General features: G+C 36.0%; 1 protein-coding gene across 1 annotated transcript in view; it reads left to right on the top strand.

The window, feature by feature from the left end:
- The window catches only part of TMEM131 (transmembrane protein 131), an 87,278-nt gene that overhangs the window by 26,651 nt on the left and 33,667 nt on the right, over positions 1-26,960 (top strand). Inside the window, exons 5-19 of the mRNA XM_088145015.1 lie at positions 4,700-4,823; positions 5,460-5,576; positions 8,685-8,811; positions 9,558-9,634; positions 10,944-11,094; positions 11,180-11,236; positions 12,944-13,005; positions 16,604-16,712; positions 19,158-19,266; positions 19,904-20,057; positions 20,150-20,320; positions 22,925-23,035; positions 23,117-23,251; positions 24,919-25,023; positions 25,650-25,736. Coding sequence (XP_088001141.1) covers positions 4,700-4,823; positions 5,460-5,576; positions 8,685-8,811; positions 9,558-9,634; positions 10,944-11,094; positions 11,180-11,236; positions 12,944-13,005; positions 16,604-16,712; positions 19,158-19,266; positions 19,904-20,057; positions 20,150-20,320; positions 22,925-23,035; positions 23,117-23,251; positions 24,919-25,023; positions 25,650-25,736 — 1,696 coding nt within the window. The remainder of the gene's footprint in view (positions 1-4,699; positions 4,824-5,459; positions 5,577-8,684; positions 8,812-9,557; positions 9,635-10,943; positions 11,095-11,179; positions 11,237-12,943; positions 13,006-16,603; positions 16,713-19,157; positions 19,267-19,903; positions 20,058-20,149; positions 20,321-22,924; positions 23,036-23,116; positions 23,252-24,918; positions 25,024-25,649; positions 25,737-26,960) is intronic.

Raw genomic sequence — 26,960 nt, forward strand, 5'->3', positions numbered from 1 at the left:
GCAGTCACATGATCACCATTTGCAACCTTCACAGCTGGCTTCTGACAAGCAAATTCAGTGGGGAAGCTGGCAGGAAATCGCAAGCCGTGGTCATGTGAAGTCGCACTTAATGACCTGTGGTGATTAAAGTTGCCAGTCCCTGTTGCGGTCGGTAAGTGAGGACTACCTGTATAGCAGATATTTTACTTACTTATTATTATGTACATACCTCAGCCTCCACATGGAGTCCCAGCAGTTTACATTTTCCCAAACAATTAAGTATATACTTAAACCATTTAAAATGTATATCAACTAGATAGACTACTACAATGCGTTCTACACAGGGCTACCCTTGAACAGTATCCGGAAGCTACAGCTGTCCAGAATGCGGCCGCGCAGGCTATTTTTAGAACCCCAAGAAGGGCCCATGTAACACCGTCGCTCCGCGAGCTGCATTGGGTACCAGTTTGCTTCCGGGTCCAATTCAAGGTGTTGGTTATTACCTTTAAAGCCCTACATGGCATGGGGCCAGGTTACCTAAGGGACCGCCTCTCCCCTATGTCTTCAACCCGTCCCACCCGATCGCACAGAGAGGGCATGCTTCGGACCCCCTCAGTAAAAGAACTCCGATTAGCGGGGTCCAGAAGGCAGGCCTTCTCTGCAATAGCCCCTGCTGTTTGGAACATTCTGCCCCCGGAGGTGCGATTGGCCCCCTCACTTCTGGCCTTCTGAAAGGCCTTGAAGACCTGGTTCTGCCACTTGACCTGGGGTGGGGAGGGAATACTTCAAGCAGGGGGATGGCTAGCCCCATAGTGGCCAGCTGTCCGCATCCTGATTTTCCATCTTCTTGGATTTTCCTTTTTTAGTATTGTTTTAATGCTGGATGTATTTGTGTTTTAGATATATTTATAGTTTTTAATGTATTTCATAAGTCACCCAGAGTCCCCTATTGTGGGGGAGATGGGCGGGGGAGAAATCCAATAAATAAATAAACAAACAAACAAACAAACCCTCCCTCAGTATTTGAAATCCTAGCATTATTTATGCTAGGTGAAAGCTCTTTTTCACTGCTCTTCTAAACACCAGGGTGAGCATCATCCAGATTTCCAGATGCAGGCTGTACCAAACTGATGGATGAGAAACTTTGACTCTTGCCCCCCTTGAATTAATATTTTAGGAGATGATTGTCTCCCCAGTTGCTTAATGGCTTCTGTTCCTTTTATCTTCCCCATCTTTCCCATGTTCTGTTTTATCATCAATGAACACTATAGCTAGGAGCATAAGACTGACTAGAGATATCTTCTGTAATTAAAAGAGAAAGATCTTCATAGAGCTGTCTGTCCTGCAGTAATCTGGCAGCTCTTAAACTAAAAGAAGACAGTTCATGTATGGATTTGGCATCCTTCATTCTAGGTCTTGAGTCCCTAAGTTTATGGTGTGTAGACAGTCTTGTGCAAGTGTGTAGCACAGATATAAAATGAGAAGAGTTTCATGTGTCTTTCATTTTTCATTCTTCACAATTCACAATTGTATTTTTAAACACAAGTATAATTGAAACACAGCTATATTCTGAAATTTGTGATGGAGTTATGGATTCTGTTTTGTGAGTTTTTCTTGATAGGAAAGTAGACAAGGTGTGAGTACTGTGCTGAGCTGTTAAAGAATTGAAATAAGTTAAGAAATACTTGAAAAAATCAGTATAAGTATTTAAAAGAACTGTTGCTTTTAGAATAAGGCTTCTGTCTAAGTGCATCAAGTCAGACAGATAAAGATTCAAGACTCTTTTCTTCCCTAATATTAAATATTTCTGTGCATTTGTCACAAGCATATGACTGCCCTCATTCTCCAGTTGTATAGCTTATTCACTTACACATGTTTATAGTATTTTCTGGTTCATAATGCTTGGGTAAGAAAAGTCCTTATGCTTCTGCAAAGTGAATTTCTTTTCATATTATATATATATATGCAGGATATTTTGCTTTGGGTCAGTTGCTCTAAAAGCAGTGTGCAGGTAGCAACTTGGGGTTTCTGAATGTGAGATGCTTCTGTAGTAACAACTCAGATGCACCAGTGAGAGCCCTAATTAGATAAGGAATCTCATGAGGAGAGAGTTGGATTATACAATGCTCTGGTACATTGGTGTTGTTTATTTATATAGCTACTTTATTTGTATACCATCCAATTCTGGAAGGCTCTGGGCAACATCACTTAGCAGGAAAAAACTTCTAAAACAATAAATCCATAAAATAAACCAAATACAGTATCAAAATATATATGTACACACACAATGTACAAAAGCATGCATCTGCCAAGTTCAAATATTTAATCACACCATGCTCTCCTCGTGCACTTGATGAAATCAGTCATAACTGCTCTTCTGAGATCCAGAAGGGAAGGAGCAGATTGGATTTCTGTGGGGAAAGAATTTCAGAGTATGGGAATAACAATTCTGATGCCTATGGCAAATGTCATTCTTGTATGGACCTGAAGGGAATTGACCTATTCAACCTGATTAAGTAGGCTCCAGCATTAGATGGATGATGGAGAAGACAGTCCCCCAGATAACCCAGTCCAGAGCTATGTAGGACTTTAAAGGTGGCAGTCACCTTGAATCAGATCCAGAAGCCTAGTGGCAATCATTGCAGCTCCCAAAGCAGTAGGTAAACCCTCATTTGCCAGGCTACTGTGTTTTGTACAAGCTGTAGCTTCTGAATGCTTTCCAAGGTTATCTCCATCTAGAGCACATTACAGTAATCCAAGTGGGAGGTGACTCATAGCAATCAGAGAATGATCTGTTCATAACAAGGGCTAAGTTCAATGTTCCATACTTTTGTCTGCCCTTAGGCAAAAAAACAGATCTAACATTTGACCTCATATGGCTTTTGATTAGTTGGTCAGGTCTATTTATCATGGCAGCCATGAACTCTTGCCCAAGTTTGGCAGGTTGAAATTCACCACCACCACCAGTTTGGGGAACTCCACCACCATCACAGTAATTAGATTGAGTCGCATTGGCAGGGATGCTGCTATGTAACAGGGGAAGCTGAATACCAGCGACAAGCTCAACTTCTGAAGTCTCACATCCAGTTATCTGTGGAGTAGTGCCTTTTGATACTTACTAGTTCTGATAGATGTGAATAAGCTTGGAAATAATAGTGTTATTTCTTGATTTGTTGGCAAAACAGGTTTGTTATTTCAGTGTGGGTGTTCATCACAATTGCTTGAAAACAAGATTGTATCATAGTCAAACTGTGAATGGCTGTTGAATATTAATTTAGTTAACCATGTGGATGAATTCATCAGCAGAAAAGTCCTACACTATTTTTCTTACTACAGAAGAAGCATTGTTCACTCTTCTGCTTTTAGTTTGTATAAAGAACCAGAGATGACCTTGGAGATACTATGTGATTCTAGTTAGCAAAACATGATTTAAACCCAGGATAGGAAGAAAACATTAAAACTCAAACTAGTTCCACCTTGAGCATAAGAAGGAAGAAGGGGAAATGCTGTCAAATGGCTTTCAAGATTCTGTTATGATAGCCTACATCAGTAAGGGAGAGTTGTAGTATTACTTTTGGAGTCTGTTTTCTGACTTGGCCTACCTTGAAGGGCTGACAGTTTCCAAGACCTAGAGACATGTCTTTGAGAATTGTAATCATAGCGCTGCATTTCTTCAGAAGAAAAAAATGCATCAATACTTTAGAGGCAGTATGTGGGCTCACTCTTTTAATTACTAATAGAAGAAAGAATATTTAGTTGGAATATTAATTAACTCCATTCTCAACTGAAACTTCAAAACAGCATGCAAATAATTTTATAAATATGATTTATAGTCCCTAATATAATCATAAATAAAAACATCTTATTTGCTTATTGCAGCAACTCGCTATTGTAGAATTAGCATAGTGATTAGCTAAGATTATTATGGAATAATAGCTTAGGTATTCATTTAGTGATATAATTCCCTTTACATAAAGCTTATACCTCCTGTAGAAACTTCATTTTTATTCCTTTGCATATGTTAACATTAGTAATTCTCTATGCCTGAAGTTCATTATGGCTGCATTATGCTACTTGTTGTTTGCTTTAGGACAAAGGGTTAGATACTGCTTGCACAATGCCATCACCATTTGCGTTTTTTTTTTGTTAACTTAATATTAAGCACCACCTCCAGAAACAAATACAGTAGAGTCTCGTTTAACCGACCTTCGCTTATCCGACATTCCGTCTTATCCGACGCCCCTAAAAAAAACACAACAACACGCATAAATCGGCGACGAGAAAAGCGTGCCGCTTGTTTGCGAGCGTGAGTGTACTCTCTTTTTGCTCCTGACGGTGCGGCACCGCAACGCAAAAATCGATTGCAACAGGCGCAGCAGGCGCGTGCGTCTAGCCTATGACTCATGTGTCGGTCATGTCTCGCCTTTCTTAATGATAGCTCAGTGCAGTTTGTTATTGTATGCGGATCGTTTTTTTTTTTTTTTTTTTACCGTTACTGTGTGTTATCTGACATTTTCGCTTATCCGACGTTCTGCCAACCTGTTTATGTCGGATAAGTGAGACTCTACTGTAAGATAGAAATTCTTAATGATACCATGTACACCAGATGTTTTTTTCATGATGTATCAAAATACCTTATGACCTGCAACTATAAACATTCTGTGGTAAGATAATAGATAAACAATTCTAAATGCTTTTTCTGGTCTTTCTTTTTATACAGGCCGGTTGGGATGCCAAAAATGGAAAAAGTTTACTTGCATAATCCCAGTTCAGAAGAGACTATTATATTAGTTTCAATATCTGCAACAACGTCACACTTTCATGCTTCTTTTTTTCAAAATAGGGTGAGCCAGCTTTCCTTTATGAAGTTGCTGTTATTGTGGAATCTTTTCACTTCATCATAACAAACTGTACTTTAAACAAAATCCCAATAACTAAAATATGTTGATTATATCATTCCTCCAATGAGGAAGAATTCAACAGAAAATGAGAAATGAGTTTCTCCAGGGGCTGCATTCCTGCCTCCCAGTTTTTTGTTTTAGAGCTATGACCACTTGCAAATTTATTAATTAATCTATGCAAAGAAAAAATGCAATGACTTCAGCTTTTATTTTGCTACTGTAGTTGTAACCCTGATAACTTGGGAAGGACAAATAAATAATTAACTGATTTGTTAGATTTATATTCCAGTTGTTTGGGTTTTTTCCCTCAGGAGCTCAGGTGAGGTACATCACACTTCCTCCTCCCGTTTCTCTCCACAGCAACACTGGGGGATAGATTGGGATGAGAGAAGGTGATTGGCGCAAAGTCACCCAGTGAGCTTCCATGACTAAGGATGGACCTGAACCTGGATTTCTGCAATCCTAGTCCTAGGACTTTAACAGACAGCTTTCATACATCAGTTCTTCTTGTGCATATTTGATACACTGTGCTTCTTGGATCAATACCACGGCATATCTTCTGCCTTTTTTTTTTTCCAGAAAATTATCCCAGGAGGAAATACATCATTTGATGTAGTTTTTCTTGCAAGAATTGTGGGAAATGTAGAAAATACATTATTTATTAACACATCTAATCATGGGGTATTTACTTACCAGGTAAGAGTACACAATTACATATTCAATGATACGTCAGAACAATGTGAGATTGGTTCCTAATACAGTATACATAAAGATAACACTGTTCGTTTGAAACTAGCGACAGTTTAGATTATTTGAAATCCTGTTCATAGAATTATAGTGTTGGAAGCAGGCATTTTGGTCAGTGAATCCAAACCATCTGCTCAATACTAGAATCCAAATTAAAGCAACTTTGACAAGTGGCTGCTCCGCTTCTTCTTGAATACATCCGATGAATAGGAGCTGGTTTCTTTCTGGGAATTGGTTCCACTATCCAACTCGTATTTAAAGGATGTTACCCTCATTGCCCTTTGTGGACCTGTTGTACTTTGAATCTTTCCTAAAGTGCAGTCCCCAGAACTGAACACCCTACTCAAAATGGGGATAGACCAATGCAGAATAAAGTAGAATAATTATTTCTCATGATTCAGAAACTATATTTCCATTGATGCAGGCCCAGACCAGTTTTTTCTTTTTTCTTTTGCAGCCACATCACAGTGATGATATTTAACAAATTTTTCAGTTTGTTAACTATTCTACAGTCTTTTTTATAAGAATTATTTTCATGTCTATTATCCCTCATACTGGGCATTTGATTTCTGTTTCCCAAGTGAAGAATTTTGTATTTGTTTCTCTTGAATTTAATTTTGTTATTTTCAGCTCATCTTGGGGCCCATCAGGATTGTTTTGAATTTATTTTAGGATATTGGCTGGATTACTCAGGAATCTATTATCTGTAGATTTAATATGCATTCTCTTATTTCTTCATCCAAGTCACTAATAAAAGTATTGAAGAATACAGGCCCCAGGATTGAACATTGTGGCATCCCACTTGATACCTCCCTCCAGTCTTATAAGGACAAATTGATATGCACTCTCTGAATATATTTCTTGGAAAGCTGAGGTTTGGCAGTGTTGCCTCCTTGTAGATAACAGTATAATTAAAGTCCTCCATCGCTACTGCTTTATGCCTTTCTGAAAAATTTGCAATTTCTTTTTTGGAAAGCATCATGCATATCTTCTGCTTGTTTAGGTGAGTGATAGACGACAACAACTGTTTGGATTTATTCATTCCTCCCTTTATTTTAACTAGATGCTCTCTGGAATAAATTCTTTTAAGATTGCAAGTCCCTTTTCTTTACTATTACTTATGTTCCTTTTGAACAAATTGTATTATTCATTACAATCACAGAAGTCATCTCAGCAGGTGTGAGCAAGAGTTCTAGTTCCTCTTGCTTATTCCCATACTTTGAAAATTACTGGAGCATAGACAACAAAGTCTATAAACATTGAACTGGTGTTCTCCCTTATTTGTTTTACATCTCTTAATAAAACAATACCCAATTTTAGCAATTTTTGCACTATCCTATACAAGATATAAGCCTTTATCTGGGATTTTACTTCAGAGTTTTCATCTCCAGGTCATAGAGGATTCATTTTATAGGCCCCTCTTCTTCATGAATCTGCCACTGTATCCTGTTCTGCGTTATCTCTTTTTCTTCCCCTGTAGCTCAAAGCCTGCTTCTTTTGCAAGGGCTTGAAAGCTATGAAAATTGCTCCCCCCACCCACCCAAGTGTCTTGTTTTTAGTTGCCATTCTTGTCCAGAAGCTTGTTCCTTTGTTTGATTTTCTTCTTTAGATAGAGTTGATTCCTCTCTCAGTCCTCTTGAAATGTCTCATTTTTTCTCATTTCTTTATTGGATAAATTTTCTAATTTTTTATTGGATAAATCTTCATTTTATATTATGAACTAAAGGAACCACTTACTGCTCCCATCCTGTGACTTTTCCTTCAAGCACTATTGCAATTTTGTACTTGCTGAAAGTATATGCCAGATTGTTTGTGGGTAGAAATGAAAACACATCAGAAGCAGTGCTACTTAAAATTAATGTTTTCCATTCGTGTATACTTTTATTTCTAATACACTACCCACAGAAGATTTTGTTGTTCACTTCTTAGGCTCTCAGAAACAGAGTCTTAGAGGGAAAAAATGTTAGGGACTCCTCCTTAAATACTCTTGCTAACTGCATTGTTAAGCTCCTGTTTGCTCATTCAGTGAGCTTGTTCCCTGGAAAATTACTGCTTTATGTACTGTACCTCTTATGCAATTACTAAGTCATTCCCAGTGAGCAATCAGCAGATATTCAGACTGTGAGGGAAGATTACTTTTTCCCTTTATACCTGAACACACAACACTTAGAGGAAAGGACTACTGTGATCACTCACCTCTTTGTCTGTTCCTCCTATTGAACTGTACTGGAAAACTTCAATTTGTGATTTCTTAATGGTCAGTCTTCTCTCAAATAAAAATTATTCAGGGGAGGGGGAAAAAAACATTCCAACACACTGACTTCTAGATGTTTTGGACTACAAATTCCCAGCCAGTGTAGCAAATAATTATTTTGCCTGGGATTTGAACTTCAACACATTAGATAAGGAAGGCTGGAATGATTATGCTATAATATACTCAGTAATGCAATGCAACAGAACACCTACAAAATGTCGCTGAACTTTGCATACTTTGGGCATTTAACAATATAAAAACTTGATTTAAGTAGTATAGTGAATTATTGTTGAACATTCAGTTGTACTAATTGATTTTAATCATGATATTAAAAATATAAGGGGAAGATACTTGAATGTCAGTAGGTTTTTCAAGATTATATTTTTCAGTGCATGCAAGAAATGACCAAAAAGTCTTACAATGCAATTTATATAAATAAATATTTGTGCATAATAATTTAATAACTTCAGTACTCTAAATTATGGAGTCAGGAGATATGAAAATATCAACAAATTAAACATTTTTGCTATTACTGCATTATACTATATTAGAAAATTGTATTTTGACAAGCATAGCCTAAAACTGATTTCTACCGAAAGTGAAAGGCAGAAAAAGTTACATAGTGGAGTTTTATATCCTTAGGAAATTAAGTATTGGCTGAGGCCTTTAAACCTTAGACAATGAACTTCAGGTTCAGAAAAAGTTAGGAGTTTCTTTAGTGCTGAGAATTGTGTGGATTTTAAATCTAGGAGAGACAAAATGAGCATATTGATTACTGATTTTTTTATTCTCTTCTTAAACAGGTGTTTGGCGTAGGAGTACCAAACCCATACAGACTACGCCCTTTTATAGGAGCAAAAGTTCCTGTGAACAGCAGTTTTTCTCCTATAATAAACATACACAATCCCCATAGTGAACCTTTGCAGGCAAGTAGTAGCACTTTCATATTTACAGATATTTGTTAAAGAATTATATTTTAATATATTAATTATTTCATGCAGTTCTTGAAATCCTTGATCTTATCTATTTCTTACTTTATGTTCAGGTTAGAATATTATCTCTATGCCAGTGACATCAGGGTACTCTGACAAATCCAGGGCTTTGCTGGCAGAGTAGAAAAGATTGAAGAGCATTCCCTCCCACTGTGAGCAATGAGATGCAGTGGCTAGCCTATTTTTTCCTGGCATGATATGATAGAGGGCTACCAGGTTTTACGAACATTTGACTCCACAGGACCTTCTAATGCACCCCAGTGTCAAAATTTGCATGGTCCCTTTTGTCTTTTTGAACTTAAGATTTCTTGGTGCCTGAAGGGCTAAACTTGGAAACTAATAAAGCAAGAGGAGAATCCAGTATTGGATTAAGAAGATTAGAACTCTCTCTAGACAGTTTAGAGGGGAAATGTGACAAATAAGGCTCTTATTAATTGTGAATTGTTGAAATTTCTTATCCTTAAGCACCCAATAACAGGGAAATATAAGACTGTAATTACTTCTCACTTCAAAATTGGGTATTTTTTAAAGACATCGTGTGTCATAAATATTGGTGTCCTCTAAGCATGTAGCCATTTTGATACATCTTGTTTGAACTTGGATTCAAGTTTTATTAATGCTTTTAACAACTTTTCTTTTTTTTTCTTTTTTATATTTTTCTTTTTTGCCTTTCCTCACAGGTAGTAGAAATGTATTCAAGTGGGGGTGATCTTCATCTAGAGCTTCCAACTGGCCAACAAGGAGGAACAAAAAAACTATGGGTGAGTAATATGAGTGATAGTTCATTGCTGTTATATCTACTTTTGAAGACAAACAAAATTAATTGTGGCATGAGCTTTTATGGACCAAAGCATTGGAGCTTCATTAGATGGATGAAGTGGTATCCTCGGAGTGTAGGGAGCTTTTTTTTCTTTTCTGCCTTGTATATGCATACATTCAGAATAGGAATGGATGTTATTCCTGGAAATGGAATACTTCTGTGCCAAAGTAGTCCTAACAGAAGCAGCAGCAGATGATGATTTCTTTTACCCTGATAGCTTCTGTTCTGTTGATGGGATCCTCTAGAGCAGATCTGGAAATGTTTAAAAAAGGAGGCAAGGGACAGAATGGTTCTCTTAAGTGACATTGGATTTTACCTTTTGTAATGTTAAGGGGGCCATCAGTGTAGTATAAAGGAAAGTGCCACTCTAACATAGAATTAAATGCCAACACTTAATGGAAAAAACCCTGTAGGAATAGGAATAGCAGTGGTCCACTCCCAACTTTTAATGAATTGACAAAAATGATAAACATCAATTACTCTAAGATTTTGCTATCGTAATATCATTTTGATATTATTATATGGTATGTCTTTGGGGGGGGGTTGGTGTTTCACATTTGCAAAAATATCTAAATGACCACTGATTCTTTTACTTCCACTTTTACTGTTGATTAACTACTTTTCAGTAATAATTGATGAGTTGACAAAGCTTTTTGTTTCAGTTACTTCTGTTATTGACCTCTATAAAAATAAATGACAACCCTTTATTCTTCAGTTGGATAAAGTAAGCTAGGTGCAACATTGGATGTGGTTAAGGCAAGTGCAAACATGTGTCCTGCCCTGGGGCAGGGGCGTTTTCCCTAAAAAGACTTTTTCAGTTAGAGCATAAAATATTTGTTACATAAATATAGATGCTTTTAACCTACTTAGAATTTCTGCATACTACAGGTCTTCTGTCTCATCTTTATCACAGTGATTGAATTCTTGCTAGTTTATCATCATTAATTATTGTTTTCTTTTCTGTAAGTGAGATGTACAGTTTTCAGAAATGTTGAATGCATAGAGAAGAGGAAGTACTGATAAGTCTTTTGTAGTGGAAAAGTAGCACAAATTGAAACCTCTTCATGCTTTATTGTTATGACTAGCAAGCGTGTCTATGGGTTTTTATATAAAGTGTTGATAATAATCACTAACAGAGTTTATATTAAATATATAATCAACAGAACAAAAAATATTCAATATTATACTAAATGGATTTCTGGACCTTTTGTTGTATTAACTATAATTTTGCGGTATTGTCTGTTCAATAGGAAATCCCCCCCTATGAAACTAAAGGAGTAATGAGAGCAAGTTTTTCTTCAAGAGAAGCAGATAATTACACAGCCTTTATTCGAATAAAAACAAATGCCTCGGATAGTACAGAGTTCATTATTCTTCCAGTAGAGGTAGAAGTTACAACAGGTTTGTGATACAGTTTTTATTTTGTTCCATGAATTTCTTTTCTATGGCAGAGAAGAATGCTAATTTTGTTTATCTTCTTTTAAAGCTCCAGGAATTTATTCATCAACAGAAATGCTAGATTTTGGTACTTTAAGAACACAAGGTAAATCCTACATTTGAATATTTATTATTATTATTGATTTAATTACACAATTTACATCCTGCCTGATTCCACAGACTTGGGATGGCACCTTTAAAGATTATATAAAAATGATCATTTAAAACAAAGCCCATCTTTAAATCAGCAGCACATAACAGTCACCTCAAGCCCAAAAGCCTGATGGGGAACAGCCACGTCATTGGTACCTGTAAACTCTAGGCGGGCCATCTGAACTGGGGGGATATACTGTTCAAAATGACAGCTGCCTCATAGAAAGCTGCCACTGAGCTCAGGCTTCTCTAAACATCCTGAGGAAAGAGACCAGCATTCTGTGCAGTTTATAGATGTAGCCATGTTGAAATGCCTCTAACCCACTAGCATGCAGAGTGCTACATTCTGTGCTAGCTGCAGTTTCCAGATATTCTTCAAAGACAGCCCCAAGTAAAGGGCATTGCAGTAATGCAGTCTCGAGCTAATGAGGGCCTCAGTGCCTCTCTCTTCAAAAGAGTAAAATTTGTGCGCCAACTAAAGCTGGGAAAAGGCTCTCCTGGCCATGCCCTCCACTACCAGCTAAAGCAGAAGCTGTAAGTCCAGGAGTCCTCAAGTCATGGGCCTTTTCTTTCAAGGAGAGTGCAAACCAGTCCAGGGTTAGTGTAAGGGCCTCCTCCAAATTGGATTGCTTCTGGACAAATAACTCAACCTTGTTGTGGTTCCATTTCAATTGTTTTGCCCCACCCAGACACTGTGTAACAGCATCTATGTCATCTCCTATCTGGCCTGGACTGGGGATGTTTAACTGAAATATTTAACAGTTTTATGCAGATGTTAAACACTATGGAGAAGAGAACCATGCCCTGGACAACCAGTATAGGAGTGGCTAAAGGCTCAATTACATAACCCCCAGTACTGCAAATCAGTGCTTCTCGCCCCCAACCCTCTCATGCAGTCTAGAAAGAATGGAATTAATGGAATATGCTGTAATTTCCTATTGATTAACCTGAGATATCACTATAGAATAAATGCATTATTTTTGTTCTGTTCTTTAGATTTTATATGTAATAATCATCTTCAAATATATATGGTTTACTTAATTATGCGTGTTTTTGTGGTACAAAGTAAAATAAAATAAGTGAAGCTAAGATTATTATATTATATCCAGAACAAAATGATGATGGTGATGATGATGATGATGATGATGATGATGATGATGATGATGATGATGATGATGATACAAATGCACTTGACTGCTGGTGCACTATATTTGATATTTATATATTTAAACATATCGCCGATAACTTCCAGGAGTTATTGTGAGTTAAAGCCTCAGGATAGCTGCACTTCATTACTGTTAGTTAGCAGTGCTGTACTGTTTGCAGAGTTTTTAAAAGATTTGAAGGCTTATATAATTGACTTCCAGGAAGCTTTCAGTTTTTTATAATTTCCTGTTTAAATATATGGGAGAGGGATTTGCATTTGACTTTTCAACCTGTGGTTATGCCCCTTAGTCAATATTAATGACTATATTAAAGGAAAAAAAGAACATTTAAAATAATCTGTTTACCTATTAAAGATTACAGTTTTTTAATTAGGACAGTTAAATACATATTTAACATTGGAAATCCAGAGTAAATACGTTATAGCTAAAATTGGTTAACAAGTTCTGGTTTTGGGTACTATAGTACTTACAATGCCCTATGTATGTCTTAACAGATCTGCCAAAAATTTTAAATCTGCATTTGTTAAATTCAGGAACAAAAGATGTGCCAATAACCGTAAGTACTATCTGTTTAATTTCACAGTTCATTATAACATTCCTTTGTTTTGTACATTTAAATTTACATGAAAGGATTAGAAGTCAAAGCTTGGGTTCTGTAAGTTTGGCTCCCCTTTTCTCATGCCATTTGCAGTATTGCCTATCCTTTGTACATAGTGTTTGCTTTTTCCAAGTTGGTGTCATCCTTTGCAAGATTATCAGCTTTGGCACCGCACCTTGTTAGTGATTTATGCTACCTGTTTATAATATAAGTTAACAGTGCTTTTACATAAGTAGGGTTGCTCTGTAGACAGATGAACCTGGTAGATTATTGGACCGTGAACATTCTTGTTTGCTAATCTTTTTGAGACTAAATTTGTATAGATTCATTTCATCTCTGGGTGATGCATGCAGAGAAGTCTGATTGCTGAAGCTTAAAAATTTAACTCTTTTGAGAATATGCCCTGTTTGACTCAACTTTTCTTTGTCTCTCTGGTTTGTTGCATTTAATAAGAGAAAGTTAATGTAATTGTATCCAGGAAGTTATTAATATCCTAGATAATTATGATTGCCTTAACAATTATAAAGTAGTTTTGAGACCCTCCTAAAGAATGATATCCCAAACTATTTTTGTTCAAACTTTAGCCAGTCAAAATATTCACTTTTAGATCGAAGTCCTAGAGCTGATATTGTTGTGCATTCTGTTTGAAGTTACCAGAGTGCTAAACATTGAGTGTTGGTGCATTTGTAAATCTAGCAATATTTCTCATTGTTGTCCTAATCAGTTTTCTCATTTGTTGTTTTAATTAACACAGTACAGTGGTTGAGTAGAATGACTGTGCTTGTACATATGCTTGTACATATTTTTGAATTACCCCTTTAAATCTCAGGTGGCATAGCTTTCTTTTTTCCTTATCCTCCACACAGAAAATTATGTTACTGGGGTATCATTATGGTTACTGTTAGTAGCTTACATAGGCAGCAATTGGCTGTGTTTTTGCCTCTCTAAACTGCTAACAGCATTACCAAAAAGAAAACTGTAATATAAAGGCAATTGCTGAGCTCAAATTTAGAAGTCTGAGAAGCATATTTCTTAAAATCTGGCACTGTAGCAATTATTTATTAAAAAAATAAGATAAAATACGCATAATCACATTAACTTTTTGGAAGAGCTTTAAAATATATCTGATGCAAGTTCTAGCCTAGGAAACATTTCATAAACTCCTGGATTTGATCTGTTCCCCATTATGTGGTTTACACAGTATAAAGAAAAATATGGAATTATCTAGGGATACTTTCTAAAGAACATACTACTGACTAGCAAAAAATATGTCTGCAATAATTGAAGACAAAAACACTGTTATTAATCATAATAGTAGAAAAAAATACAGATAATCATGCTTGATAGACACCTGTTTCCATTGTTGATTTGTTAAATTACTAAGCTAACCTTCTTCGTTGTGGTTTTTTAAAAACCTTACTCACTGCCATTTTACTCCTGTTTTTACTAAAAAGCTCTTGGCTATAAGGTGGGATAAAAATATAATAACAACAACAGCAACAGCAACATGCTGTAGAATCCTAGTGGCTTGATCATTGCCACTTTACAGCAAAATGGATTCAAAAACTGGTATATATCTTTAAACCTATCCTAAAGGCTAAAATATTTTCATATAAATATAAACAGAGAAGCATAACCTTTTGTACCCTGGACTTCGTTTCAGCACAGTTTGAGAGCAAGGAAGAAGTCTGTTTCAAACTTCATTCTAATGTCATGAGAAAGGCCAAGACTATATTTAGCTGAAATCTAATCTAGATAGTCCTAGGATTAAATTCTTTCAGTACTTTCTAATAACATTATAGCCAATTACTATACCTATTAAAGTGTTCATTCTTTTATAATCCCTCATCTCAAAGCTTATGACTTTCAGAAAAAAGGAATTGTTGAAGTAGCCAAAAAACTATAACCACTTTGTCAGAAACCAATAAATCAGGAGTAGCTACTTGGTACCCTCCAAATATTTTGGACTATTACCTAACATTATTTCTGCCAGTGGTTATGCTGGCTGAGGTTCATGGAAGTTCAAAACATTTGATGGATGCTATAATGCCTTTTATTGCCTTATATTTACATTTATATTTGGCAGCATTGCTTTATATTTGGGTGCATGGCTATGTCACAAATGCCTATACAGCCCAATCAGAAACTTGTCCACCAGGTTTTTGGTTCCTCCAGTAGCCCCATGCCAAGCCTGGGGAAGACAGGTAGTGATTATTGTTTGAGAGAACTTAGTTGCACCAGAAGCACCGCCCCACTGGTGGCTGGAAGTGAGTGCTGTTAGGCCTTACGGACAGGATGGGGCTGCTGCCTGCAAGTTTTGGCAATTGAAACCATTTTTCTGCAGTCATTCCACTTCATCCTTAGTAGGAGGTTTCAGTCAGTGTGCAAGGGGGGAAAGAGATAGAACCATTGGTTAGATTATTGTAACACACTCTACATGGGCTGTCTTTTAAGATGCCCCAGAAGCTTCCATTAATCTAAAGTGTAGTGGCCCATTTGCCAAAACTGAAGGTAGTACTTTTAGCCTATGCTACCATCACTAGACTGGATATTGTTCAATTTCTGAATCCAATTCAAAGTGCTCGTTGTCATATTTAAAGCTCTACATGGCTTAACTCCTTTATATGTAGACAACCATCTTTCATATCAAGAGCTGGTCTGCCACGTGGATTCTTGCAGGGATATGGCGTATCCTGAACTTCCCTGTCCTTTCAGATCTGCTAATATCCCAAGGTATTTGGAGTTGAGGAAGCACAGATGAAAGGAGCAACTCATTCCACCAATAATGCTCATTACATTTTTAGACAACTCTATTGGATTTTATCATAATACTTTAAATTCCTAATGCATGGCAACACAAAAAATAAGATGATAAACAAAACTATATCTGAGCTGTGCTACATATCATTTTGACTAAATGCATTTTATTATTTTTAGAAGAGGTTTATTCAAGTATTTCAGCCACATTCAAAAGCAATGCTTAAAAGGCAGGAGGAGGGTTTTGTTTTGTCATTTTGCATGCTACAATTGAATATATTTTTATTTTCAACTGTGTATAAAAATAAATATTGGAGATTAAAACAGAATTAAAATTGTGCAAGTTGTATATTTTCTTTCATCATACACAAGATCCCAAAGAGTTGAGTTTCTACATGATATAGTCCAGGGAAGCTACCAACTATTACTTTAATAAAAATCTAAAATGGAAGGGTTTTAGGATTCTTTGTAATCTATATCATTAAGGATTGTTGACATTCTGATATATTTTGGAGGTAACTCTTTAGTTGACAGCAGGTGTTCTAGTCACCATGTTTTCTAACCTAACAAAGTTGAGAAGATACAGTTGAAAAAGTCAAATAAGTGTTTGGGAATTAAAATTAAGTGTGCTGCTGCTGTGAACTGTTTTTTTAAAAATATTCTGACACATCATTCTAATGAACATTTTCATTATTGTAACTTAAATGGAAGACCTGAGATAATTATTTGAAAGTAAAAATAATAATTATGGATTTATTTGTTTATCAGTACTTAAACAACAATTTTGCTTGTTTTTCAGAGTGTTAGACCCACACCACAAAATGAAGCTATTACAATCCATTTCAAGCCAATTACGTTGCGAGCTTCTGAAAACAAATATACCAAAGTTGCAACTATTAGTTTTGATGGTACGTGATAGTATTAGTAATAACATTCAGTGAAATCAAAATAAAATATGTTTTTAAAATTATTTGCTTTTTATTCAAGGCTGAGAATTTTTTAATGATTGTAAGTAAATATACTACTATTTGCTTTTATTTTGAAAATAATTATTACTTAATATAAGTAATAATATAGACAGGAATGCATATAGTCTTTTTCATTCAGAGTATTTGAAGTGCCATATGTTCAGTCTTGCCATTCAATGCATATGCAAAGAGTCAGTTTGGATTGTGGAGTCCTTGGTGCTCTGTGCACTTGGTTGTTTGATTGCAGACGTTTCATTATCCAACTAGGTAACATCATCAGTGATAGTGAGTGTGGGGTTTGCTCCCAGTTTATATACAACAGCTTAATGAAATGTCTGCAGTCAAACAACCAAGCTCACAGAGCACCAAGGACTCCACTGTTCAACCCTGAGCTATATATATTCTCTTCTATTAGTCAGTTTGTATGTCAAGTTAACACATGCTGTACTTTAGCAGCTCTTTGTGCTAGGGGACATAACTAACTACAGTCAGTACCTCTTGTGGATATTCAGCAGATTATATGAATCTGCAAGAGGAGTCAGTTTAAAAGAGGAGTCAGTGAGCATAATCAAGGCTAAACTGGATGTGACTGCATATCCTGTAGTGATTAATTGATCATCAGACTGCAGCAAAGCACTGACAGAGGCTTCCATGGGATACTAATACCAAGGATGGCGAAATGTGGGGTGGACCATGCTACCATTAAATGCTTAAAAAGCCGGATAAGAATTGTATTGAATGAGTGTACATCAATGGCTCTACATCAGGTATAACACTGGGTTTTGTTCTATGCTGTTCAACATATCTACAGTGGGGCAAAAAAGTATTTAATCAGCCACCAATTGTGCAAGTTCTCCCACTTAAAAAGATGAGAGAGGCCTGTAATTTTCATCATAGGTATATCTCAACTATGAGAGACAAAATGGGGGGAAAAAATCCAGAAAATCACATTGTCTGATTTTTAAAGAATTTATTTGCAAATCATGGTGGAAAATAAGTATTTGGTCACCTACAAACAAGCAAGATGTCTGGCTCTCACAGACCTGTAACTACTTCTTTAAGAGGCTCCTCTGTCCTCCACTCGTTACCTGTAGTAATGGCACCTGTTTGATCTGCATGGAGGAATGGGCCAAAATACCAGCAACAGTGTGTGAAAACCTTGTGAAGACTTACAAAAAACGTTTGACCTCTGTCATTGCCAACAAAGGATATATAACAAAGTATTGAGATGAACTTTTGATATTGACCAAATACTTATTTTCCACCATGATTTGCAAATAAATTCTTTAAAAATCAGACAATGTGATTTTCTGGATTTTTTCCCCCATTTTGTGTCTCATAGTTGAGGTATACCTATGATGAAAATTACAGGCCTCTCTCATCTTTTTAAGTGGGAGAATTTAAAAATGTTATCAGAATTGGAGACAAAATGAAGATGGGGTGATGGCAAACTACTTAGAAACACTATCAAGATTCAGGAATATCTTGACAAACTGAAAAAACTGATAGGCAAGATGACTTTCAGCAACGACAGATATAAAGTCCTACATTTGAATAGAAAAAAGGCAAAGGTTTAGGATGGGAGAGACCATATTGAGCAATAATGCATGTGAAAGGATCTGGGTATGTTTTTGAATCATAAGCTGAATGTGAGACAATAGTGGGATGCAGCTACAGAATACATGCAGTTCTAGACTTCATCAGTAGAAGTGTAGCGTCAAGATCAATAGAAGTCATTGTTCTTCTACTTTGAGTTTGTGATACCAAACAGAATCAGATCCTTTTCTGGGTACTGCATTTTAGAAAGGATATTGGCAAAGTGGAACATGCCTATAGGAGAGCAATGAAGATGATAGGGAGCCTAGAAGGAAAAACATATGAGAAACGTTTGGAGGGACTGAGTATGTTTAGCCTGGATAAGAAAAGTCTGCTGAGTGACAGCTGTCTTTAAATTTCTGAAAGACTGTCATGTAAAAGATAAACAGAATTGTTCAGAGTTGTTCTGGAACACACGAGCTCTCCTCTGCTGGAGGTGTTTAAGCAGAGGTCATATGATGTAGTAATGGATTCCTGCATCCGGCAGGAATTTGGACTAGATTATCTCCAAGATCTCTCCCAACCTTTACACTTTATTATGTATTATTTGATTTAGCATAGTACATAAACCAGTTCAAAGTATAGAACCTTTTGAAAGCTCTAACTTCTTTTGATTAAAAAATGAAGGGGTACTGCACTTCTAGCTAAGTTATCAGCCAGTGTCTTACAATATTATGCTCAAATATCAAAATAACAACTACATTCTTATATGTCTGTGTGTCTATACATATACATAAAGTAACATTATTTTTATTCATGTGTGTGTATGCAAATGTGTATGTATTATAGCATCGAAAGCAAAACGACCTGCACAATTTTCGGGAAAAATAACTGTGAAAGCAAAAGAGAAGAGCTATTCAAAACTTGAAATTCCATATCAGGCAGAAGTATTAGATGGGTAAGGTTACATTAGCATGTGTTTAAAATCATTTGCTTTACATTTTTGATTTTGCACAACATTTTATAGACAAGTAGTTAAACAATTCATAGCTCCTGGTAGTAATGTGAAATACTTTCAGGATTGCAGGAAATAGTTTTATTTCAACAGTGGGAAACTGGCTGTACTTTACATTTATTACGATATGAGTGTGTTTGGCAGTGATTCAAAGTGGATGAGGCAATGTCAGAGAGAGCAAGATTAGGATTTTTCCATTGTTTTCCAGGGTTTGGGGAGCGGGTGGCATATATTTCACTGTTGACTTCTAAGTCCAGTGTAATTGAACTGGGTAGCATGGAATCATTTGTCAGCAATCATGTCATTGAAATTCAAATAGAGAGTGTCTCTGTATAGCCTTGGTGTTAGAAGTTGCCCACTCTTGGTTTATCTGAATGACTTGTATTTCTGATTTTGACCAAATATGTTGATGGGAAGGGGTATTAATCTGGAATTGAGGAATGAGTTTGGGTTTTAGGGATACAGAAGAATTAAACATTCCAAAACAGTCTTGATTCAGTATTGTTAGGAAAGAAATGTGTATTAACTACTAATAGAAGACTGTATAACTCTTCCCCTTAATTTTCTTGCTTTGAAATAGATATTTGGGATTTGATCATGCAGCAACATTGTTTCATATTCGTGACAGTCCAACAGACTCTGTGGAAAGATCAGTCTTTTTAACAAACACATTCAATTTTGCAGTCTTCATTCATGATATTATACTTCCAGAAGAAATCAAAGCAACATTTAAAGTAAGTTCCATTATATATGGTATTATTTTATAATTGTTCAATGTTACACAAATTGTATTTGAAGTTAACTATTACTTTATTTATTAAACTAGGTCCACAACTTCAGCAAGCCAGTTTTAATTCCATCAAATGAATCCAGATATATTTTTACTCTTTATTTTGTGGCTTCTTTATCATCTCTCCATATTGATAACAATATTCTGCTCATTACTAATGCCTCTAAATTTCATCTACCTGTGAGAGCATACACTGGGTTTTTAGACGTGAGTACTACACTCTTTGAATTTTCCCCTTGTTTTGTAAAATATAATATAGGGTTTCATTATAATTTTATATGTATGTTTTATCTGAACCTGAAATTAAACTGTAAAATTTAGTCTTTCAATTTACTTAAATCCCAATGAATAGATATGCACTAACTACAAAATTCATTTCTTTTCTAATTTGGTGCTTTGGAAAATAGCCTGATCAAATCAGAAGCTGCCCAATTCAAGAGGGATCTAAATCCAAAGAGAAATTCCATACCTCATTGGCTATTGTCAGAAAAAAATGCAGATATAAATAACTTTTTTACTGCCATATAACTTTTTTTTACTGCTAGATTTTAGCAGAATGAGATAAAATGTGCAAGACTTTTCTGAGATTCCCCAGTTTCAGAGAAACAGACATGTGTTTTAGGGCTAGGTTTTAAATATTTTTAATTTTCAAGCAAATACTTGCAGAGCTTTTCATGCAAAGTGAAAATCTGGGATGGGGAATAAAAATTGCCCATATGGCTAGGAGAGATTTTTGTTTGAAAATATGCAGACATTGTTTAGCATCTTTTTGCAAGACAAGTATAGTTTCATAGAAATAGGGGCATTTTTTTCAAGCTATGCTCCTTTTTAAATTGTTTTTTTTAAAAAAATGTGTTTTTAGACAAAATCAGATGATACTTGCAGGTATTGTGCTTGCAGGTATTGTGTTACCTTCTGTGTAGATAAACCATTCCATAATTCAAGAAAGTACATGAATGATATTTTGATTTGGAAATAATGACTAAAGTCTTCCATCATAGATTTACCAGCCTTATTGTAGTCTTTTCACCTTCATTCCTATCTCCCCATTTTATGGGAAAAGTAAAAAAAAAAATTAAATATTATGATTTACTGCTCAGAAATGCCAAATTGCTCATGAATCTTAAATTGAGTGAGGTTGCTTGGTTTCGAAAATTGAATTGCCCATGGAGTGACAGAATTTTTCTAAAGTGAGGTTTATATCAGAATCTGGGTTTCTTTGATTATGATGCCCTTCCCTAACTCAGATCAGAACCTGAACTCCTTAATGTAATAACTGATAGTAGAATTAAATTAAGTAGCTAAGTAAATAGGAATTTGGAATCAGAACTTATTTGGAGAGTTAAGAAATTATTTTTCTTTCTCAGTTGTAGAGACTAAAACAGACAAAAAAGGCTTGTATTTCTCAGGAAATTATTACAACCCAGTTGAGGAATTTGCAACTGTTCAAATGTTGGGGGAATGGGAGACAGTATTCTCTCCATTGGTTTGCTGATGAGGATTAGAGTCTAGCATTATCTGGGAGGGCACAAATTCCCTACCATGTCTCTAAAGAAAGAAAAGAGCGGTATCTTTGGACCTGTAGTGCTTCTGCCTTATACTTTCACTCCAAGCTACTTCTCTTGGATGGGAGGAGAGGAAAATAATGACAGTACCTGGCTAATTCAAATTATAATGTTGAGCTACCTTTCATTGCCAGAATTTTATAGAGCAAGATTTGGTTGTTGTAAACATGCTAATTGTTTTCTCATACATCTGCCATTGTGTTATAAAATTTACCTGATTTAATATAAATGTTCAAGTAACCTGTGGTGATTTGGCTGGCTGGCTGGCCGGGCTCTCGTTTGAAGTTAACCATCCAGAGCAGTGTTCCTCAACCTCAGCAGCTTTAAGATGTATGAACTTCAACTCCTAGCATGCTGGCTGAAGAATTCCAGGAGCTGAAGTCCACACATCTTAAAGTTGCTAAGTTTGAGAAGCACTGCTGTAGAAGTTTTAATCTATACCTGAATTATTTCTATCTATAAGTATCATTTGCTGTAAAAATGAAAATAAAAAACACCTTGCTAAATTAGGTGTAGGAATGAAATTTATTATCCCCTATTAAAAATCATAATAGTTCCGGGACATACAGTATTAGTGCATACAAAGGCTGAAAAAACTATGTAAATATTTTCACTGCATTTGCTTTATAGAAATTACAGTGCGTTCATAAAGGTTTCATACTAACATGCCTATACAATCATATTCAAAGTGACTGGGACAGAAATGAACCCGCATTTGTAATAGTTTTAATCCATAGGGTTCAGTTACCTATATTGCTAATCTTAAACATCTTGACTTGGCACATTAGCAAATTCAGATATGGTCTTTTCCATAGTTGTGTGACTTACAGGCTAAATAGCTGAAAGGCAAATGCAAACACTGTTATTACAATGCTTTTTTAAAAAAATCCGTTCAATCATGTCTGATTCTCAGAGACATTCTGAACAAGTCCCTGTATTTTCTTGGCAAGGTTTTTCAGTACTGGTTTGCCATTGCCTCCTTCCCAGGGCTAAGAGAAAGTGACTGGCCAAGGTCATCCAGGTGGCTTTGTGCCTAGGCGGAACTAGAACTCACAGTCTGCCGGTTTCTAGTCTGATTGATGCCTTAACCACTACACCAAACTGGCTCTAATGCTTATTTATACTCATCTAAATATTCTGTTGGATAAATGATGTTGTGGAGGGCAAGAAGATGTGTTATGCACTATAATAATGGCTGTATGAGTTATCCTCCTCTTAATACAATTAATATTGTTATTCTTTTTAGTATTTTATATTACCCCAAAAACCTGATGAACAAATAATTGATTTTGGTATATTAAGTGCCACAGAAACTAGCACCATTATGTTTGCAGTGCTTAACAGTAACCCAATTCAGGTAAGAAACATTTTTTTCTTTCTTTTTCTAATATTTTAATTAGTTTCATTATTTATACTAATATCATCCTATTTTTCTAAGCTTTTCCTAAAAAGCTGGAATGTGATAGGTGATGGTCTGACCTTAGAACTTGTAGCTGCTGAAAAAGGCAACAGAACTACAATAATTGCTAGTCTTCCAGACTTGGAGAAGGCCAGTATGTTGGATCAAACTTCAGTAAGTTACATATTTCTTGATGTTCCTTATTACTTCTTGTATTTGTCATCTAGAAAAAAAATATAAATATTATGACTTACATTTTTAATGAATGGCATAATTGGTCCCAGTATATTTAATGTGTCTGCTGTTTTCACAACAAATGAAGCAGTTGCTGGTAGCCTTGCCTCCCCCATCTGTTAAAAAAAAAGAATAGAAATGTACTTGAAAGCGATAAAAATAAAGATGCCCTCCTTATTTGACAACTAACCTTCGCTAATCTTGCAAGATAAGTAGGGTTGTCTGGTAGTGCTTAGAAGGGAGATTTTCTGGGAATTCCAGGACTATTGGCTAGATTAGGGAGTTGAAAAAATATCCTGAAAGAAATTAATGGCAAACCAGTTCTGTAATGCTCCAAAGAAAATTGCAGGAGTTTGTCTAAAACAGAAATATTAAGACTGCATACTGCATCCAGGCCTCAAGGTCATTTTGTGAGCCCCTACCTCACTTACTCATAGCAGGAAAGTGATGGTCAGCAGTAGGACAACACATTTCTAATTTTTATTTAGTCTGATAAGAAAGTGTGCCATGCAGGGTTCTCAAACTGCAGCTCCAGATGGGACAGACCAAAGGGCAGCCAAAGTTTTCACCACCTCTGCTGAAGTTCCACCCTCCTGTGGCTTTAGAGTAGGAAGCACTGCTTTGTCCCTATCCAGGGCAAGCCCAGAAACAGCTGCACTCCTAATCCCACATCAAGGCATCTTCACTCCATTGCTAGGACCTATCAGTTCACCACCAAGGCATGGAGCCAAGCTTTGTGCCTTAAAGCAAGGAGGAATGTGACAGTGGCGGTGGGAGCAGGCTGTGACTGGGATAACATCATGACATAGAGCTAGACGTGCACCCAACCCTCTGCTTGACCTACCCAGATATAGAACCACATTTCTCATCCTGAAGCTACAACAATGAGAACTGTGGTCATGACAGGTGGGTCAAGTCTCTGCACTGGCCTAACCCTTCTCCTGGTGCCTTAGGTAGAGGGGAGGTTCCACATAAGAGAAGCAGTAGTAGGATCTGCCAACCCAGTGTAGAACAACAGCCTGGGATCAGCTCTGATAGGCACAGCATGAGGAGGTACATTTTCCCCTTCCAGCTGCTTTCCATGCACGAGCCATCCACTACGTTCCCAGTTACCAGTGTCAGTAGAAACCCCCAATCATCACTGCGCATCCACCAGGCCATTTATGTTCACTAGTGTGCATGCTCAATCGTTCTCTCAGAAAGAATAAGCAGCATATGCTGGCATTGTGCTGACTATAAGCCTCAGTTAACGTTAGTGCTGCTATTAAGAATGCCTTGTTGCTACAAAACTATGGAAAGAGGAGGAACTGTACAGTTCTTTGCAGCATTATTTTTAATTACAAGAATTCAGAGACTTTCATATCAGATTTCAGTATTGTGTCCTTTGGGATAATAAAAAGTCTTCATGCAGCCTTCAAGACAATTTGAGCTTAACACCCTGTTCTAAGATATATTATCTGATACAAATAACATTGATAGTAATGTACACTTAATACAACGAATAAGGCATGGTTCTTATTCTTTGAACATACAGTGCACTCAGGTAACAGTTAGTTTTTGTAAAAATAGGACACTAAGTTGAAATACATAATTACTTTTATTTTCAGGTAACATTGATGCCTGGTTCATACACTGTATTCAGAGTAAGATTATTACCAAAAGAACTTGAAGGGATCCATGATGGAGCTATACAAATCACAACAGATTATGAGGTACTTCTAAATTATATTGATTCTGAAAGTATTGTATATGGAAATAAAAACTAAGCAAATTTAAAAAGGAAAAACCCATGTACCTGCAGGTAGCTATTGTGATTGGTAACTATTGGTCTTTTTTTTTTTTACTGCTTGCCAGTATATTCATTATTTGTTACAATACTTGAGTGCCCATTTATGAACAACCTTTTGAATGTCAAAACCAGAAGCCTTACTTTTATTTATAAGTTTGTTTTCTGAAATCTAAGTTACATTAATTTGTTCAAGTAGACAGGAAAAGTGCTAAAATGCTGTAACATAAAAATAACCCAGACTAAGAAAAGGCAAAGCTTTTTTCTTAGCTTTGATTTCTTTAAGAAGCTCTAGCTTCTTAAACACAAATCTGATAGAGGAAGACATCATGAATTTCTTTTATTTCTGATTTTCAATTCTAGGGTAGTGGATCTTTGAGAATAATGGTAGGATATTAGTTCATTTTTTTGAACATAAGCACACATGTTTTAGAAAATGGATTTTCATAGTGCATTAAATATTATTTGTGGAAATGTGCTGATCTAAAAATTAATCTAAAATTGGTGAGAGTCAGATAATTATATTTACATTGCTTTCCCTCTCTTCCTTAGATCTTAACAATCCCTGTAAAGGCTGTCATTGCTGTAGGCTCCTTGACTTGCTCTCCAAAACACATTCTGCTTCCACCTTCCTTTCCAGTAAGCATTTATTTGGAGTTTTCAAAAGTTTCTTCTTGCTTTTTGGTTTTCATGATGGGATATGGGAAAAACTTGCTAAATAAATGGTATGCTGATACTGCAGGAGTCCATTGAATGCTTTGTGCTATCTCAGTGTAGGCAACTGGATCTTGGATTATCTTAAATTTTTTAGCGAGATTGGGGTGCCTTCCTAACTTTCTCATTCATAGGTGGATTGAGTAACTGAATCTGTCAAATTGCTGAGAAGATAATGTTAAATATTTCAATTATATTTCTGAATTAATAAGCAACTATTGTTGAAACACAATTTTTTGGCCTTATTTTTGATTCAAGTTATTTGAGGAGACCTTTATATTTTGGTCTTTGGTGCAAAAAAGTATAGATGGATAGCTAACAAGTAATTCTTGGTTGCTATTGGTGCAGTTTATTTACTACAATAATGAGAATGTGATAGTATAGGTCTTTCATTGCTTTCAATCAGAGGACCCTGAAATCTGTGTTGCAGGATTAAATTATGAACAATTTCTTTTTACGCTCTTTAAGAATAAAAACAAGTAATTCCCATGCTGCTGCAAATTCAGAAATATACAGGAAGAAAAGATAACAATCTCTTCCACCAATAATGGCTTCTTCTATTTTGCACATACGCACTCTTGAAGTTCACTCACTTCTTTATACAGTGTAGCAACAGAGTATATACCTGTACTTAGATGAAGATGTTATATGAAACAGGCAGTGTTTCAGTACTTTCTGTGACTAAAGCCTGCAGTTGTATTTTATTCTTTTTACCCTATTTATTTATTTATTAGATGAAAGTGGGCCGAAAGACAAAAATAAATATTTTGAATCTCATGTAATCATTATGATGTATCTAAGTCATTCTATGATGAAGTGATAAACTCACGGCCTTCTTAATGTTGGTGAATTGCAACTTCCTACTGTCTCAGCCAGTATTCCCAATGAAGAGGGATGCTGTAAGCTCCAGTTCAGCAACATCTGGCAGTACTCATCCCTCTACTAAACTTGTTGCTCTTTGCAGAAACCCCCTTTTTATTCCTTGCATAAATACCAGATCCAATATTTGGTTTCTGCTTCTACAAGCACTTTCATCAATAATTATGATTTTGCTACCCTGGTTTCTTCAAATGTTTTTGTAACTACTAACCAAAAAGCATCACTTATATTTTTTTCATGAATGTTAGGTTGGGTGCATCACATTAAAGC

Source organism: Python bivittatus, unplaced genomic scaffold, assembly GCF_059951505.1.
Source record: "Python bivittatus isolate LINGU-HERP-01145 unplaced genomic scaffold, Pbiv_v1 ctg000350_np1212, whole genome shotgun sequence".
Taxonomy (NCBI): Eukaryota; Metazoa; Chordata; class Lepidosauria; order Squamata; family Pythonidae; genus Python; species Python bivittatus.